This window comes from Heptranchias perlo, chromosome 11 (genome assembly GCF_035084215.1).
Source record: "Heptranchias perlo isolate sHepPer1 chromosome 11, sHepPer1.hap1, whole genome shotgun sequence".
Classification (NCBI taxonomy): domain Eukaryota; kingdom Metazoa; phylum Chordata; class Chondrichthyes; order Hexanchiformes; family Hexanchidae; genus Heptranchias; species Heptranchias perlo.
The window spans coordinates 11043965-11064243 of record NC_090335.1 but is presented as its reverse complement, the minus strand read 5'-3'; the positions used below and the strand labels follow the sequence as shown (position 1 = coordinate 11064243).

The following is a 20279-nucleotide window of genomic DNA, read 5'->3' as shown; positions in this document are numbered from 1 at the left end:
TGTTTTCATTCCATATTGATGAATAGCCATTCTGGTTTAATTAAACTATGAAAGGTATGTTGTCTACCCACAGTTATAAAGGTAGACCCCAGTCCTCTGTGGTTGACAGCTCAGTGGGCAGACAGATCTTAACTCATTGGGGTAAATTTTAACCCCAAGAATGGGTGGGTTGGAGGCGTGCGGGAAGGTAAAAATTGTAAAAAGGTAAAGACCTACCCCAACCTGCCCACTTCTGGTTTTAACAGAGGCAGGTCAGGGGGCTGGCGACCAACCCACTCTTAGGAGGCAGGTCGGTCAGTAAAATCTTTTAAGGAGGCTTCCTCCATTTTAACACCATTTTTACTTTTAACTCCTAGAGGCCAGGATTCCTGGGCCTTTTGCTTCACACCATGTAAGAGGAGGTGAGAAAACCTGGATCAACAGGTAAGTGCCTTTATTGCACTGCTTGTGGGCCAGGAGCAGGAGTGTTTCCTCCAGGCCCAACAAGCCTATCTGCCACAATCCCACACAAGCAATCGGCCGAACCTCCTCCCCCCGATCTCTGACCCCCACGATCTTTGAACCCCCACGATCTCACAAAGCCTCCACGAGCTCCGACCCCCCCCCGATGACCGACTCCACTGATGTCCGACCCCCCCACGACTAAGCCCGATGACCGACCCCCCGATGTTCGACCCCCTATGATTGAGCCCGATGACTGAACCCCCTGACCCCGATTACTCCCCCCGATGACCTAAGATCTAAGACTTACTGCCGACATCCGGTCCCTGGCTGCTCTCCTGTCCGGATGACAGCCAGCCTGTCAATCTGGCTGACTGTCAGGAGGGAAACCTACTGAAAAAATTTGAAAGGCGTCCTTACGTCAAAATAGTAAGGATGTCCAGGAAGCCCATACTTCTGGGTTTCTCGTCCGGAAATCTCCCTACCCCCACCCCCGTTGTCTTCTCGACTCGACGTTAAAATTTACCCCGTTATCTTCAAGAGACAGTGCTCTGAGACATGGGAGATCAGTCTTCTTCAGTCACAGAGTTGTGCGTGATTCTAGCAGCAAAATGCTGCCTGTATTTTAAAGCTTAAGTCAACTAGGCCGCAAAAGGTTAAGATAAGTTAAGTGATATTCTATCTTAGAGACCATGAGAGAGATTTTAACTCCTTCTGCTGGGCAGAAACGGGGTGGTAGCAGAGTTGAATTGAAGGTTGTTGACTTACTGTCCCTGGGCCACCTTTTTCCCTGGCACTTCCGATTGGGTGTTCCAGGTACCTGCCTGATTCAAACAGGAGCCTCATTAATCTATGATGTACACAGGACCCCAAGGCCATTTTAACTGCTACTGGGTGGAGTGTGCGTCGTGGACGCTCAGCTCAGTAAAACCTGATGGTACAGTAGAAGAGGTCTGAAACGGTAAGCACTAAAATTATTTTTGTTGGGCCAGGAGGAGTGCTCCATAAGAATAATGTGGGCCATTGCTGCCCCTGGCTCTCCTCCCCAAATCACAACCTCCTTCCCCCTGACTTACCTTTTATTGTACTGACCCAGAGCCAGCGAGCTGCATCAGGACACCTGTTCAGGGTGTGCAGCTGACAGCATGCATGCTAATAAGGCCCGGCTGTCAAAATGGGCTGTGAGTCTCGCAGTCCAATAGTTAAAATCTGCTCCCAAGTTTAGAGAGAAAGCAAGTTGAATTTTTATTGTTTTCATCAATCGATGAGTGTTGGGAAATATATTATTCTCACTGTGAAAACTGTATACTGTTCATATATTTTATGTGAATAAATCAGTTTTTGGTTTGATGCCTGAGTTTCATCTCATGAGAGTGCTTATTCAGTCTGCCTTCCATAAAGAGAGGAGAATTCACATGGCAGCATATGTTATATTTCAGTAATTGATGTATGGAGTCAGGGTTCTGTGTCACAATCCCTGGATCATGCCATCATAACTAGATATTGGGCGGGAAAAGATGAATCCAGATCGTGAAGATGGGGAGCAGGAACAGGGCGGTAAATTCAGTTCCGCAACTGTAGTTTATAATATGCAAATTGGGGTAATTTGCCTGGTGTACGACCCTGATGCAATTTTGAGGCACCAATGGACGGAGCGCTAGTCTTATTCCCGTATGAGAAGGGTTCAAAAATCGGCCCCCGGTATCAGATAATCCAGCTGCCCAGTCTATGGGATTCTACAAATAATGCAGACACAATGCAATGCCACAAATTAAAGGCATTATGGGTCTTTCCTGGATAACTGGCATTGACTTGTGTTATGGTGTTTCAGTGATCAGACATGTGAACATTAATCGAATGGACGTGCTGAAGTTGATGTGAAGAGTCCGGATGTGCAACTTGGTGCTATCTAACACATCCTATACTCTTAGAAATTCTGCCACTCAGTAAAAGTTCTGTGCCTTGATGAAGGGTTATATCTGAAACATATCTTTTCTCTTTACAAATGCTGATGGACCAGCTGTACATTTCATCACTTTCTGTTTTTGTTTCTTTTTATTTTGTGCCCTGTCCTTTCCACGGGGAAAGTGATGAAGGTGTTGCCCGTTGCAAACATCGGGGTAGATTTTCAACTTGCCGCAAGGCTGTATAACTGGCGTTGCAGATCAGCCGCCCTTTATAGAAACCAAGATTATTTTCATTTTGCGGCCATCAAGGACGCCTGAAAATTGCCTGCCTCAAAATAGGGTCAGACCTATTTCAGGTGCCTTGGGGGCGCAGGAGGCAAAACTGAGAAATTTGTATTTACAGCCCACGTTCTGCACCCGAAAAGCGTGCACTGTGGGGTCCAATTTCTCCCCTTAAATCTGTACGGCCAACTTGTGAGATGCTAATGAGGGGTCGAAGGCCTGTTTTAAGATTCTCTGGGAAATTGGGCTACCTTGAGCAGAGCAAGTGCCAGGCCTGCTCAGGGTTTCCTGGTGTGGATGAAGCCTAGTACGCAGCGGTCACCAAAAAGGTAGGTAGGTAAATTTTTTTAAAATCTTGATGTGGAGCCAGAAGGAACAAGTGTGCTCCTCCCAGCTCCATAGCACTCCTGGAGGCTGCTGCTGGCCGTGATTGGCCCCCATCTCATTCTCTTCCCGCCCTCCCCAGGACTTACCTGAGGGCTGCTGCCAATGAAACAGATGACCCAAATTGGAAACTAGCAATGGATGAGCTGCCTCTGTAGGCACGACAAGCGCTGGCAGCTCACCCAAATTATTCAAACGAGGCCTGACGTCCAATATTAGGTGAGCCTCAGGCCTCCTGGGTGGGGTGTGCGCGAGAGGCCATAACCAATTTTTATCCCATAATCTCTATCATTATTAATTAAGTAGTTCTTAATATTCCTTTCTAATAGTAATACAAATTTTCAAGGATTAAGAAACAAGGGGGTGAATTTCCGTTGGGTGGGGGCGGAGGGAGGATCTCCTGCTCGTGCACTGTAATGGGTGGAGGAGCTATAAATGCTGTTTTTCTGGAATTTCTATGCCTCTTCCACCAAATTTCCACTGGATGAATGGAGAATCCCCGCAGAAATTCACCTACAAGCTGCTTAATTTCCAGCCACTAGTCAGGGTATATAATAGGAGAAGGTTCCATTCTGATGTTTTATCTGAGACATTAATGATTTTAGTAGAAGATGCTTAAGGGCCAGTGCCAGTTATTGAGAGAGCCATCTGCTGGTCTTCCAGCTGAAGGAGCTGTCCACGACCGAGTGTTGCTGACTGGCACGGTCCAGGAGCACAGAAGCGAGGAGAGGCCTATGCAAAGGCTCTAGGGGAAAGGCCACCATGTAAGGCCATCCCACCTTTGTATTGTACACCATGTATCATAAGATATATACTGTGTTTTGAATTGTAATTATGGGATTGTATTGTGTACGATGTGTATTGTATTGTTTTTGAATTGTATTGCTTTGGAATTGTGACACTCACATTGAACTGTGTGCATCCTTAAATTTTATGAAATAAAGCATATTTTGAAATTAAAAAAATTATTCAGAGAGCCAGTTCCAAATGCATTAAGTATGCTGTGTTGTTTCAATTTATGTTAAATTTGTGTGCTTGTTTTAATCAAGTTTACAAAATAATGTAGTCACAGTTAGTAATTTTAATATTCCATCTTTCTTTGGTTGCTTAAGATACATAAAGTTCCTTTCATTGTACCTCAACTTACCTCTATTTCTTTCCTAAGTTGAACATGACGCTCTTGTTCCTTGATCAAAAGAACTGATTTTTCATTATTAGCTTCCTTTATTTCTGAGATTTTGGTCTTTAATTCTGTAATTTCTCTCTGTTTGAATAAGAAAAATAATTTTAATCCCTTTCAGTAACAAAATTCATTGTCTATAGAAAACTCTAAATGAAGCATCTCATTTGTATTCACCCTAGTGAAGGAAAATTTAGTTCATTTAGAAACACAGAAGAATCTCAATATTTAATTATTAAAACTTTATCTCAATGTTGTCATGTTAACCTATCTGCACTGGTGAGTGCAAGTGATAGGGTTCATGATATAATGGACCAATTTCTGTTGGCAATTCCAGATGTTGAAGATTCTTGTATTGGTTCCCTTTCTCGCTCTGCAGCACCCTTCTTGTTTCTGTGGAAATAAGAATGAGAAATTTGAGTTTCCTGCTATCTAGATTCTTCTCCCAGGTAGGCTAATGTTTGGGCCTCCTCAGAGTACGAGCCTCAAAAAAAGAGAAACCATTTCTGATCTTTGATCATTAGCACTCAGCATAAAACCATCTTTGGATGCAGGCCCTTCAGCCTCCTCCTTATTCTCCTGCTGCTCTTGCTCACTTGCTTCCCTCTTTTGCATTGCTTGAGCTTGTTGTTTGTCATCCTCCTTTCATAGCCCTCTTTTGAGTTCATAATTGTGAAGCATTGTGCAGTAAGCTACCAATATCCAGGAGACATGTGCAGGACTGCATTGTCAAGCACCATCGAACCTATCCAAGCACCTGAACTGAGCCTTCAGCATTCTGTGTACTTTATTATTATCCTGGTGGCAGAATGAGTCAACATATCTTTCTTCCCTAGTAGTACTGGGAATCCTCACATATTATCAGCCATCCCAACACATATCTGTGGTCTTCACAATCCTGGCACCGTTGACTGTTCCAGTATGAATGAGCTAGATCAGCAGCTATAATACTGAGCACTAACATGCACTATCCTGTGTCTGTGGTCACACACAATCTGCCTGTTGATAGTGTGGTACCTTTTGTGGTTCATATAGGACTAGGCTTCCACAGGGAGCCAACTTGGCTGCAAAAGTCTCATCCATAGGCCTTTGAACTTTGAAAAACTCTGCTACCATGAAGAATCCCACTGCTCTTGCACATTAAGACCAATCCAAGGGGAAGGGGATGAATTGAGTAATGCAGCTGAATAATGCATCTTTGATCTGCCAAATACAGCAGTGCCCAACTGAATGCATTGATTTCGCGCAAATCCTCTGAAGTAGCCTGAAAGGACTGTGAGGCATAAACATTTAGCGCCATTGTCAGTTTGATTGCCACTTTCACTTTAGTTGATATGGTGGAAGTGGGTCTGAAGCTGGTTTCCAGCACGTGGCATAATTTATGAAGGGCTTCCCTAGGGAAGCAGAGTCTTCTGAAGTACTGTTGCTTGGTGAGGTCCAGGATCTTTGAGATTGATACACATTAATACCTAGAGGTCCACATATATCCTTTATGTAGCCTGACTCTCATATATTCTCTCTGCTCCTCCTCATCATCATTATTTGCCATGAGATAGTGACCAGGGTGCAATGGGGAAGGCCCTTTTCAGTGTGACTTAAACAAGATGATTTCTAACTGTTCCATCACCATTTCTGACCTCTTAATCTTGGCAAACGCCCTTGCAGTTTCCTCTAAAAAAACCTGACTGCCTTTGTAGCATCATGTTTCAAAAATCCGCACTCTCAGCCTCTATCTTATAGTTCTTTGTTCAGTTAAAAATGGGATCAAAAACCTTCTAATACAATGGGTGTAAGGTATTTTTTGATTAGCCAAGACAAGCTAATGATTTTCTTATTTACAAAGGATATGGCAACAACACCTTTATTAGCATCTTAACCGTCTATCATCCTTTTTTTTTTTAGCTTGCCTGCATATGCTATACTTATAAAGAATATAAAACTAATTTTTTGTTTCCAAATCCTTTTTGTGAAAATTGGTCAAAAAATCCCAAACTACAACAAGCTAAGTTTAATGGTGTTATTGTAAAATATGCATTTTTAAGCACTTTTTTTACAAACATTATTTTGGATATTAAAGAATTCAGTTACTGAGAAAAAAACAGTATATGAAAATTTTTCAAAAAATGTTTAGTGACATTATTCACTTTCTTTCTTTTATTGGTCAGTTCTCTTGCAGGCCATTCATTACTGGTTGTCTTCAAATGTCCTTTGTGATTTCTTATTGGTAGTTTCCCAGACACTTCCCTCACTTTTGATTTGTACGTTCCCTACCTTTTCAATTATTATTTGCTGCTGCATTACCTAGCCACAACAGATGCAGAAGCAAGACCCAGCTCTGTGGGTAAGACACTCAAGTAATTCCACGAAAGACTGTAACTGGTAGGCACTGGATAGCTGTTCCCCTTCTGAGAAGTGCTTACCCATCTTTTATTTTAGAAAAGATCTCCAAAGAAAGCCAATGAGAGGTACTCCAATTACTTTTTAACTCTTTTATGTACTGGTTTAAAGCTGCTGTGTTATTTGGATGGACTTCAATAACTTCAATCAGTGAATAATTTTGTTTGTTATGGAAGTTTCTGGCATTAACAGTCTTCTGAAGTGATGGGGCAAATAGTGGATATCCTATGTATAATCCAAAAATTACAAATGGGTTTATTATTCGTGTTTGGGATAAGTGAAAATCATAACTAACTGGTATATCAAAAGGTCTTGGATTATTATATCTGTAAAACTCGTTGAAATATAGCCTTGTCATTGAGAAGCCAGTCTGTGATAGAGATAGTTTACTCAAACAATGGACAGCAAGATCCACAACACATACAGAAAAGCATATCGCTGGCTACTTGTGATGTTTGACAAGTGCTGTCCATGTCAGTGTATCCTGATTAGATTATGTCATCAATTAATAACCCGATGACGCATGTCAATTATTCTATCCCACATTATTTTGCATACAAGTTCATTCTTCATTTTATAGGAAGGACAGGTTTATCTATGGTTGCTAAGTTTTGTATTGGGAACAAGAAAAAATATCAGGAGAAGTATAAATTATAACATGATGTGGAGATGCCGGTGATGGACTGGGGTGGACAAATGTACAGAGTCGTACAACACCAGATTACCTCCTTCGTCAGCTTACCTCCTTCGTCACTCACCTGACGAAGGAGGTAAGCTCCGAAAGCTTGTGATTTAAAATAAAGCTGTTGGACTATAATCTGGTGTTGTACGACTCTGTAAATTATAACAGGCAGCTATTTTAATAACCTGTATGGCTTGTAGAGAATTAAAACCGACAAAATGGAACTATGTGAGGAATTGCAGGATACTCCCCCTAAGGAGCAGACATACAATTAAATAGAGACCGTGTGCCATAATATATAGTTTTTACCATCACTTTGCTTGTTACAGGCCCAGGCAAGAATCAATTTCAGCACATGGGCAGGAATGGGTGGTGGCTAACTCAATTTGAACCAGACTGTTAACAACTTCAGCATCTTACTTGACCTCAAACTGAGCTTCTAACCCCATATCCTTTCCATCACAAAGACAGCTGACTTGCACCTCTGTGACATCACTTGCCTCCGCCCTGCCTCAGTCCATCTGCTGCTGAAACCCTCATTCATGCCGTAGTTACTTCCACACTTGACTATTCCAATGCTCTCCTGGCCAGCCTCCCATCCTCCATTAACTTCAGCCTATCCGAAACTCTGCAGCCTAAGTCCTGCTCACCAATCAACTCTGCGCTTACTGACGTACATTGGCTTCCAGTTCTCCAAAGGCTCAAATTTAAAATTCTTATCCTCGTGTTTAAATCCCATCATAGCCTCAACGCTCCCTATCTCTGCAACCTTCTTCAGCCCTACGATCCTCCAAGAACTCTGCATTCTACCAATTATGGTCTCTTGTGCATTCCCCTTTCCCTTTGCCCCACCAACGATGGCCGTGCCTTCAGTGTCTAGGCCCTATGCTCTGAAATTCCCACTCTAAATCTCTTCCCTCTCTTGTTTTAAGAACCTCCTTAAAATCCAACTCTTTGATCAAGCTTTTAGTCATCCCTCCTAATATCTGCTTCCTTTGCTCACTGTCAATTTTTGTCTGATTATGCTTCTGTGTAGCAACCTGGGATGCTTTTCTGTGTTAAAGACGCTATATAAATGCATGTTGCTGTTATTGGATGTATGCTGAGAAAGTGCAAACTACATCCTCAATTTCTGAGGGTATAACTACTGCATTTGCAAGCTTTATATCTACATTCACAGCTGCAATGGATGCTTTGGTGTCAAACTATAGAAAGTGGGCAAGAGCAACTTGAACTCTTTGGGGTAAGAGTGGAGAGCCTCAGGGAGGGAATGCAAGGAGCCACAAAGGTGCCTGTTGATAAAAGCTCAAGCATTGTCGAAGCCCCTGTTACCTAGTTTGCAGAATGGTATCCCTGCACAAGATGCATCAACTGCATTCCTGCTGGCAAAATCCTGTAGAACCAGAGTTTTGTATGAATGTTTCCTTTCCTCCCGCAGCCTCTGCATTGAGCAACCCCTCATCCTCAGTGATTTCAATCTCCATTTCAGTTCCCCTTGATCTCTCTTCTCTTAATTAGCTGCCCTCCTGTCCTCCGTATACATCTTCCTCCATATAAACGCTCCTATCCATAATTATGGTCAACCCCTTGATTTCGTCATTTCCCATAGCTTCCCTACCCCTCTCGTCACAATCGCTGACAATGCCATCTCCGATCACTTCCTGTATTCCTCACCACCCACATCCCTTATACCCTTCCAACTCCACTTTTTTCTGAGTTTGCTCCTGAAAAAAACTCTACCCCAAAACACTTACAACTGCATTTTCAGACTCTCGTCTGCCTAGCCTTTGGCCATCCATTTGTCGTAACACCTCTGTAGCTGTCACTTTCTTGCCTCCATCTTTGATGCTCTTATCCCCAGCAAAACTTTCACCGTCTCCTATTCCAGTTGTTCCCTTTGGTGTGGCCACTATCTTTCCTCCTTTAAGTTCAAGGGGCACAGACGTGAGCGTGTCTGGTGCACAACTGGCTTCGACATCCATCATTAGATCCGGCTGGACCACCTCAAGCTCTATCGGGCCTCACTCTTCCAAAACTGCCAACGATTCTAGGATTATCCTGAAGAACAAAGATAACGCTTCGATTATTTTCTCCACTACCAACCGTCTCCATAAACTCCTCTCCCCTGCCTTCTTCACCCTCACATCCAACGAGTATGGTGAGTTAATGGACTATTTTGTCACCAAGAGAGAGACTATCTATTCGACTATGTTTGCTGCTTTCTTCCCTTGTCCTTGCCCATCAAGCCAAACCTGGCCTACACGCTGCCTTGAAACCCCATCTCACTCTAGTTTCTCTCCAATCTTTCCCCATATCCTGTCCAAGCTCCATGAGACCCACCTTTGCCCTCTCAACCCCATTCCCATGAACTGATGGCTAACCAACTTTCCTTCCTGTGCTAACTGACATTGTAAACGGTTCCCTTTCCTGAGGCATTGTACCCCTCCCTTTCAAAAATGCTATCATCACACTCCTCCTTAAAAAAAATCACCTTTGACTCTCTACCGCCCCATCTCCGACCTCCCTTTCCTCTCCAAAGTCCTTGAATATGTTTTTGCCACCCAAATCTGTGCCCATCTTTTCCAAAACTCCATTTGAATCCCTCCAATCAACCTTTGAGCTCCTCTCACAGAACCCAAAATGCCTTAACCAAAATTATGAAGAGCTTTAATCATTCCTCTTATATCTCATTATTTGGCTCAACATCCCTTTTTTATTATGCCTCTGTGAAATGCTTTGGGACTATTTCTATTTTAAAGGTGCAATGTAAATGCAAGTTGTTGTCGATATTGTATGGTTTTTACAGCTCCAAAGTAGGGGCAGCAACATTCCCAGCGAATTCCGTTGCAAGGCCTTCGCATTGTTATTTGCATAGAAACAACAGGCCTTCTGCATCTGCCAGCCTTCAGGCTTCAGCAAATATGGCTTCATTGTTCATTTGGCTTCATTGCTTCCCCTGGCTAGACAGTCTAGAACTAGGGGGCTCAGTCGCAGGATAAGGGTGAGATGACTGAGATGAGGAGGAATTTCTTCAGGCAGAGGGTTGTGAATCTTTGGAATTCTCTATCCCAGAGGGCTGTGGATGCTGAGTCATTGAATATATTCAAGGCTGAGGTAGATAGATTTTTGGACTCTAGGGGAATCAAGGGATATGCGGATCGGGTGGGAAAGTGGAGTTGAGGTCGAAGATCAGCCATGATCTGATTGAATGGCGGAGCAGGCTCGAGGGGCCATATGGCCAACTCCTGCTCCTATTTCTTATGTTCATCTATGGTTACTGTAACATTTTTGAATTTTACACTAGATATTCAATTTCGGTCTAGAATTGCCGATCACTCCAGTAAGTGGAGCTTGCATGCCCTATAAACCAGAGAAGGTCTTTACTTGCCTAATATCTAGATAAACAATTGCAAAATCCAGAAAACAAACAAAAAGCCATTGCCCCCGTACTCCAACTTAATGGAATGTAATATGTGCTGCCACACTATCAGACCAACGCTTAGGCTATACACAAAGGCAATTTATTTAATCTAGAACAGGTAAATGAACAGTATAATTACAGTAGTTTACAAACCGTACTATTTTCCTTGATAAATTAAAAACAACATAGACACTCCTAAACTATCACTCAACATAAATTGACCTCTGAAAACAGTTGCTCTCTTCTAGCAAAACATTACCACTGAACCAAACTAGCCTAGCCTCTCTATTTGCTACAGATTGACTAGCTGGCTCAGGCAGCTCAAATAAACATACAATCAGAAGCCCTGACCATAGCGCTGTCCATCAAAGAGATTAAAAGAATAAATGATACTCAATTCTCACAGGTTCAACCCATCTCTTCACCCCAAATACAGCTGTCAATTGAAACCACTACCCCAGGATGTCAATTACCCATGATGTTTTGGAATTGCATGGAGTATACTTGTGCCAATTACCTGTGATGGCGGGTAGGTAACATGTTGCCCAGACAACTATCAAAGATATTATTCAACCAATACTCCCAAAAAGATATTTTACGACTCGCAACAAAAATATATCCCTGTGAGGAGGAAAGACTCCACAAAAAGGGTGAACCAACCATGGCTAACTAAGGAAGTCAAGGATGGTATCAGATTAAAAGAAAAAGCATACAACATGGCAAAGATTACTGGTAAGCCCGAAGATTGGGAAAACTTTAAAAACCAGCAAAGGATGACTAAAAGAATAATAAAGAGGGAGAAAATAAATTATGAGAGTAAACTAGCAAGAGATATAAAAACTGACAGTAAAAGCTTCTACAAGTATATAAAAAGAGGGTAGCTAAAGTAAACATTGGTCCCTTAGAGGATGAGACAGGGGAAATAATAATGGAAAACAAGGAAATAGCAGAGGAATTGAACAGATATTTTGTATCTGTCTTCACAGTAGAAGACACTAATAACATACCAATAATAGTAGATAATCAAGGGGCAAAGGGGAGGGAGGAACTAAAAACAATCACTATCACTAGAGAAAAAGTACTAGGTAAACTAATGGGTCTAAAGGCTGACAAGTCCCTGGACCTGATGGCTTGCATCTGAGGGTCTTAAAGGAAGTGGCTGCAGAGATAGTGGATGCATTGGTTGTAATCTTCCAGAATTCACTAGATTCTGGAAAGGTCCCAGCGGATTGGAAAACTGCAAACGTAACACCCCTATTCAAGAAGGGAGTGAGACAGAAAGCAGGTAACTATAGACCAGTTAGCCTAACATCTGTCATTGGGAAAATGCTAGAATCCATTATTAAGGAAGTAGTAGCAGGACATTTGGAGACTCATAATACAATCAAGGAGAGTCAACATAGTTTTATGAAGGGGAAATCGTATCTGACAAATTTATTAAGAGTTGTGTGAGGAAGTAACGGGCAGGGTGGATAAAGGGGAACCAATGGATGCAGTATATTTGGATTTCCAAAAAGCATTCGATAAGGTGCCACATAAAAGATTATTGCACAAGATAAGAGCTCATGGTGTTGGGGGTAATATACTGGCATGGATAGAGGACTGGCTAACTAACAGAAAACAACGAGTCGGGATAAAAGGATCATTTTCAAAATGGCAATCTGTAACTAGTGGGGTGCCGCAGAGGTCAGTGCTGGGGGTTCAACTGTTTACAATATATATCAATGACTTGGATGAAGGAACAGAGTTCCTTGTGGCCAAATTTGCTGATGATACAAAGATAGGTGGAAAAGCAAGTTGCAATGAGGACACAAAGTGTCTGCAAAGGGATATTGACAGGTTAAGCGAATGGGCAAAAATTTGGCAGATGGAATATAATGTTGGAAAATGTGAAGTCATCCAATTTGGGAGGAAAAATAAAAAAGCAAAATATTATTTGAATGGAGAAATACTACAAAATGCTGCAGCACAGAGGGATCTGGGTGTCCTCCTACACGAAACACAAAAAGTCAACATACAGGTGCAGCAGGTAATCTGGAAGGCAAACGGAATATTGGCCTTTATTTCTAGGGGGATGGAGTACAAAAGCAGGGAAGTCATGCTACAACTGTACAGGGTGCTGGTGAGACCACACCTGGAGTACTGCGTACAGTTCTGGTGCCCTTATTTAAGGAAGGACATACTTGCATTGGAGGCAGTTCAGAGAAGGTTCACTAGGTTGATTCCGGGTATGGAAGGGTTGTCTTATGAGGAAAGATTGACCAGGTTGGGTCTATACTCATTGGAGTTTAGAAGAATGAGAGGAGATCTTATTGAAACATACAAGATTCTGAGGGGACTCGATAGGGTAGATGCTGAGAGGATGTTACCCCTTATGGGGGAATCTAAAACAAGCGGGCATTTATCTCAGAATAAGGGGTCGCCCGTTTAAGACAGAAATGAGGAGGAATTTCTTCTCCCAGAGGGTCGTGAATCTTTGGAATTCTTTACCCCAAAAAGCTGTGGAGGCGGAGTCATTGAATACATTCAAGGCTGAGTTAAGACAAATTTTTGATCAGCAAAAGAGTCAAAGGATATGGGGAAAGGGCGGGAAAGTGGAGTTGAGGTAAAAATCAGATCAGCCATGATCTCATTAAATGGCGGAGCAGGCTCGAGAGGCTGAATGGCCTACTCCTGCTCCTATCTCTTATGGTCTTAAATGACTGCATTTAAACAAACAATAATTTAAAAAGCTAAACTAAAAACTAGATGCTGTAAATCTGAAACAAAAGCAGAAAATGCTGGAAACTCAGAAGATCAGGCAGTATTTGTGGAAAGAACAGATGAGTTTATATTTTGATTGTGAACCCTTCTTGAAAACTGAAAAATATGAGAACAGAAGTGTTAACAGCATCAGAAAAAGGGCAGTGGAAAATATATGTGTATAAAAAAGCACAACAACCCAGAGAGGAATTGTGTGGAATAAAGTAACACATCGGGCATGAAAGTGCAGGGGCGCTGGGGGCAAAGAAAATCGGGATTTTTTGAGCGGGAAGGAAACCTGGCTCCAACCTGGCGAAAGACGCGCATGACCCAGAGACATCTGGGTGTCCGCGCCGTACCCAAGCCCGTAAATCTCGTTGGCAATTAAAGCCGGCAGGAAGATATTTAAAGCAGCATTTCAAGTACTTAAAATGTGCATAAATGGAATTAAGAATGATGGCAAGCGATTTCAACGCTGCCTCAATGTGTTTCCTGTGCTGTGTGAAGCACGCCTTGGGAAAGTAGTTGGGTTTCAGCCGGCAGCCATTTGGACATTTAAATCCCTGTTTGACAGATGGGGATAAAAGGTGAGTTATTGCAGCAGGGCACTAAGTTCTCTCAGACAAACTGTGAGATCTTTGTGCTTAGACTGAAAATTCTTGGTTCACACTCAGAATTGTTTTGTTTACACATATTTACCAGCTTTTCAGACCCCCTCAAACTCACACCATCAGGATGGGGAGGCGCGATGGCTACATTCACGAGTACATCCAAGGAGGAGGAACATCACCATCCTCGCCAGGCACGACGTGCACATCCATCACTTGCAGCTCTGCAACACAGTGGTGCGCCACAGGCACCTGCACAAGAGCAGAGAGGGGAACAACAGAGGGCCGACGTCGCAGGAGGCATTACCCTCGTTAGAAGGTCTACAGACCGAGGCTGAGCTTCCTGGACCTCTCTGAGGAGCAGTGCCTACGGAGGCTGAGAGTGAGTCGCTAGGTGGACGCAGACATCTGCTCCTTCATGCTGAGCTGCTCCTGGCTGCATCTCATTGCCCGTTGCAGTTAAAGTGCCCACCGCCCTCAACTTCTTCGCCTCCGGATCATTCCAGGGAGCCACCGGTGACAACGCCAGGGCCTCTCAGTCGTCTGCCCACAAGTGCTTAAGACAGGTCACCGACGGTTTGTTTCGCAGGATGTCGCAATACGTTAATTTCACCATGAACGATCTCAGCCAGACGGAGAGGGCAGCGGGTTTCCCACGGGTACAGGGTGCAATCAATTGCACGCATATAGCAATCCGAGCCAGGACTGTTTACCAACAGAAAGGGATGTCACTCGATCAATGGACAGCTCATTTGTGACCACCACAAAAGATTTCTTCATGTGTGCGCCAGATTCCCTGGTAGCTGCCATTATTCCTTCATTCTGAGGCAATCCAACATCCCGGCCCTCTTCCACAAACCAAACAACCTTAAGGGCTGGCTCATGACACCTCTGAGGAACCCCATCAGCGAGGATCAGCGTCGATACAACAACAGCCACATCGCCACCAGGTCTGTAATTGAACATGCGACAGGACTGCTGAAGATGCGATTTCAGTGCCTGGATCCATCTGGGGGAGCGCTTCAATATGCACCATCGAGAGTGGGTCAAATTATAGTAGTGTGTTGTGTCCTGCACAACAGAGAGGGTTACCAGTTGAGGAGGCCCCATGCCCTCATCCAGCATCCACATCTTCCATGAACATTGAGGAGGAGCAGGAGCAGGAGGAGGAATCCATCGGCAGAGCAGCGGCTCACCTGTCTGGTCGTGAGGCCAGGGAGTCACTAATATTTGAACGCTTCTCATAAGGAGATCACAAATTGAGAATCATCCAGTCCTCACACCACCTGGAAAAAGCTGCGCCAACACCATACTCCACCTCCCCGACAAAACAGTCCTGCAACTACACATACACCCACTGTAAAGTCACCCACTGGGTGGCATCAAGTCTTGCCATTCATGTTAAAGCACATGAAAGGGCGCTATCACAAAAGCCAGTCAAGAATGGGCAAGACGTGGCAGTAGTGGTGAGAATGATAACATTTAATGTGACTTTAACAAAAAACAAATATAAATGAAAAACATGACAGTCTGCCAAACACCCTTGTGCAACCCTTCATGATCACAAAACCTTAGCCTTTCTCTTCCTACTACTTCTACGTGGTGCATTCCCTGTGGCTGCAGCAGAGGTAGTGGCAGGTTGCTTATGTTCATGCCCTGACTGCTTAGATGCTTTCGGCCTATGCCCTCTGGGTTTTGGAGCCCGTGAGGGCCCCATCAAAGGCTGCTTCACCTGCATCTGTGCTGGGGCAGACTCGGCCACCTGGAGAGGAGGCAGCATTGCGGGTACTGGTTGAGAGGGGGACAACAGGTAAGATGTGGGAGCACTTTAAGTGACGTCCCCACTTCCATGTCCCCTTTCGGCAGCATCCCTCTCCTGGGCCAGGCCCACATCACTCCTACCACCCTGCTGGAGAACAGTTTGGAGGACATGTGTGATGCCTTGTAAGCCCAGTTGTAAAGTTTCTGTCTGCCTGTTTAAGGCAGCAGAATGTTGTTCACCCGGAGTCCAAACGGCCATTGTCAGAGCCCAAATGGACTCATTTATGGAGCCGTGCTTGAAGTTCAATGGAAGTTAGCCTTCTCTCTATCGCAGACATTCCTGTACTTACCTGCACCACTATCGCAGACATTCCTGCACTTACCTGCGCCACTATTTCAGACATTCCCACGCTTACCTGCGCCACTATCTCAGGCATTCCCGCATGTACACATGCCACCATTCCACTAATGTAGGAATTGGACTCCTCCATCCCCTCTGCTATTGTGCAGAGTCTGTGTGGCACCTGTTCCAGTATCTCAAAAGTGCTGCTGTCCCTCGATCATTCTCCTTTTAAAGGATGGCCCCTGGGGTTCAGCATTTGCGTCCAGCTGAGCAGAGCCTGGAGAGGAGTGCTCCCACCGACGCAGACTCTCCACAGCTGCCCATGCCACCAGTGTCTGCTCGTGCTCACTTGTGTATGGTGACTCACCAGGTGCCAACCCAACTAACTGACTACTAGGACCCACTGAGGTTTGAGTATCTGCGCTGGTAGATGGCTCACTAAGATGTGACAGTGCGCCCTCAGAGGCCGGGAGCTCCTGAACAATCATCCTCTCCCGTCGCCGCAGTCGTTGAAGGACCTGGAAGAGAACAGAAGGCAATATTAAGCATCATCACATATTTGTCATGTTGCGATGAGCATACCGGGGTGTTCAAAATGCCACTCATTCTTAACATTAATTCATGTTGTGTGTGATGAATGTTAAAGTTGTGTCACCAGACATTTGTGATGTGCCAGTCTCGGCGTCCCCGATGGATAGGCACTCGAAGGTGCAGGTGATCACCAGGGCCTCCTCCTCCGCCTCTGTGAGGACCACTATTTGTTGTGGCCCCCCTCCAGTCCTCGCCCTCTCGTGTGTATTTTGCGCTCTCTTCTCCTAGAAGGGGAGAAAGTACAGACGTATGAGTGAGGGTGAAGTGGCCAACCGATGAATGCAATGCTTTGGGTGAGGTTGACTGTGAAAGAGATGCATCAGAGGGTGAGTATCAGACATAGACATCACATTGGATCAGGATTGGGGTGAGTGGTAGTGATGGGGTCACAAATGAGGAGGTGAGGAAATGCTCAGGAAGTGAAGATAAATTGAGGATGAACCATAAGTGGGTGTGAAGTAGTCTTAGCAGTGCAGAATGATGTGGGGGGATGATGTGCAACACGGAATGCAGGAGAATCAGTAAGTGTACTCACTTTTGCTGACCTAGTTAGGTCATTGAAGTGCTTCCTGCACTGGACCCAAGTGCGGGATATGTTGCTCCTGCTGGTGACCTCCTCTGCCACCTTGAGCCAGGCCTTCTTGGTGGCAGAGGCAGAGCGCTTCCTTCTGTCAGCTGGGTAAAATAGTTGCCTCCTCCTCCTCACCCCGTCAGCAGCACCTCAAGTGAGACGTCACTGAATCTCGGAGTTGTCTTGCCCCTCTTCTGCTCCATTCTATCTCCTTGCTCCTTGCTTCAGCAAAAGCCATTGGAGCAATGGCCCTTTAAATTCAGATACTCCAGCTGACAGCAGGTCATGCGTTTGCGCAGTCCACCCGCTGAGCAGCTTTCAGACGGCAAACCTGGAAACAAGGTTAATGGCCACCAATTAAGTCACGATCGTGCGGGGAACGGTAAGGTTTTATTATTCGGGTTACTGTGCGCCCATTCACCCCCCCCACCCGCTGCCATCCCGCCGCCCTTTTAAAATTGTGCCCATCATCTCAGTTAAGTAATGGACAAAAGCATTAAAACGTTGAAGAAAGAAAGAAGATATGATAGATAAACAGCATGTAAAGAGGAAAAGAACAAAGGGAAAGGGGGGAAATGCAGAGTCAGGTGATGGCTAAATGACAACCATCTCATGCTTTCTACTTAAGTACTTAACAGGTCATTCTATTTCTTTACTTGTCTGTATGTTTATTACCTCCTCCCTTCAATATATGTTTCCCCCTCCACTTTTTCTGATTGTATTAATTCTCCTGGTGAGATGGTTTGCACCCTTGGCGTCAACTTGCTTTTTTCTTCTCCCTATCTCTTTAACCGGCTTTAGACCAACAGTGTCCCCAAAATGTCTCTTCCTCTGATTCCAGCCGCTTATGAAACCCCTCTCCTTCCTTCACCCACGCCTAAGCTGTTTTGGCCTTAAGCTCTGGAATTCTCTCCCTAGACCCGCCTTACAACCCACCTCTTTGACTAAACTTTTGGTCACAATTTCCAATCTCTCCTTCTTTGGCTCGGCATCCAATTTTCCTTAAGACTCTGTGAAGCATCTTGGGACGTTTTTCTACATTAAGGGTGCTATATAAATGCAAGGTGTTGCACAGCAGAGCTTCATGACATTGAGGAACTTTGCTGTAATGAGAAATGGCCGAGTTATATCAAATTCCCTTTGGCTGCTTGCGATGACCCTGAAGCATAAAAATCCAGGTCTCGGCTCACTTTAAGCAGTGTCTGTTGACACCACTGTGTCAGCCAATGAGTTGCACTGTGTCAGCCAATGAGTTGAAGGCGGGGCAGGACTTACAGCAGAACTCACAGCAAACAGTGTATTTTACAGCAAACAAAGTCTATTTAATCAGAAAACAGTGTCTGTTTAAACAGCACACTACAGCAAACAGAATACAGAGTCTATTTAAAAAGAGTTTTGACGAACTACAGCACACAGAATTCATGACTGAAACTGCAACAATGTCTCCCGATAAAAGTAGGATTATTTCTCCGGCTAATTCCAGTGAGTGGAGGATAGTTATATAATACAAATTATGTGCGTAAAATCAATCCCAGTCACTTTACTCCAGACGTGATGGATGGGGAATTAACCAGTCATCTCCATTCTGGCCTGGATAGTGGTGTCACTATATACAGCCCACTTTACAAGCCAAAGACAGAGCGCTGCTGAAAGTGGATTGCTCTTCTAGCTTGGGTTCAAGGTGTTACAACTCAGTTACTATCTCCCTGGATAACTATAGGTGTTGTACGCAGTGCTCTAAAGTCATATCCAGGTAATGGGTGTGTAATATCAGGAGCATTCTGGATTTGATACAATCTGCTCTCCCTTTAATTCCTCTGCCTGCTGTGCATATGTACTAAATATAAACTTTGGCAATTTAGCACAAAAAAGAAATTCCACTGAAGCGACTGCTAACTCAATTTTCTCCATTCTGCATCACTCAGTGCCAAAGGGCAGTGATAAGTAGCCTGAAACTGGGGCCAACTAAATTCTCATCATTCGTACCAGAGTACAAGTGGACCTAGATTCAAAGCTGAGAAGCAATACAAACATTGCATTCATCAAAGGAAGTACACTCGGTACTGGGTGTCCTTGTACATGAGTCATTGAAAGCTAACATGCAGGTGCAGCAAGCAATTAGGCAGGCAAATGGTATGTTGGCCTTATTACAAGAGGATTTGAGTACAGGAGTAAAGATGCTTTACTGCAATTATATAGGGCCTTGGTGAGACTGCACCTGAGACTGTATTGTGTACAATTTTGGTCTCCTTACCTAAGAAAGGATATACTTGCCATAGATGGAGTGCAATGAAGGTTCACCAGACTGATTCCTGGGATGGCGGGATTGTCGTATGAGGAGAGATTGAGTAGACTAGGGCTGTATTTGCTAGAGTTTAGAAGAATGAGATGATCTCATGGAAACAAACAAAATTCTTACAGGGCTCAACAGGGTAGATGCAGGGAGGATGTTTGCTGGGGAGTCTAGAACCAGGAGTCACAGTCTCAGAATAAGGGGTAGGCCATTTAGGACTGAGATGAGGAGAAATTTCTTCATTCAGAGGGTGGTGAATCTTTGGAATTCTCTACCCCAGAGGGCTGCGGAGGTTGTCATTGACTACATTCAAAACAAAGATCGATAGATTTCTACATATTAAAGGCATCAAGGGATATGGGGACTGAGGTAGAAGATCAGGCGTGATCTTGTTGAATGGTGGAGCAGGCTCAAGGGGCCGGATGGCCTACTCCTGCTCCTATTTCTTATGTTCTTATGTACTCATAAAATGAAGTGTGATCAGAAGTGGACACAGGAATGCTGGAATTCAAGTTCCTGTGTCTGCAAAAGGCCCGAGAGGGTTTAATGCCCCGTATTCCTCTTTCGGTTCATCCTTGCCACCTTAAAATGGATGTAGGTCGGGATAAGATCAACTTAATTCAGTTGAATTGATAGTGCCATCTGAGTAACTACTTTCAACAATGCTAAAACACTT

At 44.2% G+C, this 20279-nt stretch overlaps 1 protein-coding gene across 1 annotated transcript in view; it reads right to left on the bottom strand.

Annotated features, from left to right (window-relative positions):
• The window catches only part of LOC137326890 (coiled-coil domain-containing protein 122), a 78269-nt gene that overhangs the window by 31107 nt on the left and 26883 nt on the right, over positions 1 to 20279 (bottom strand). Inside the window, exon 4 of the mRNA XM_067992272.1 lies at positions 4162 to 4278. Within this exon, the coding sequence (XP_067848373.1) occupies positions 4162 to 4278 (117 nt within the window). The remainder of the gene's footprint in view (positions 1 to 4161; positions 4279 to 20279) is intronic.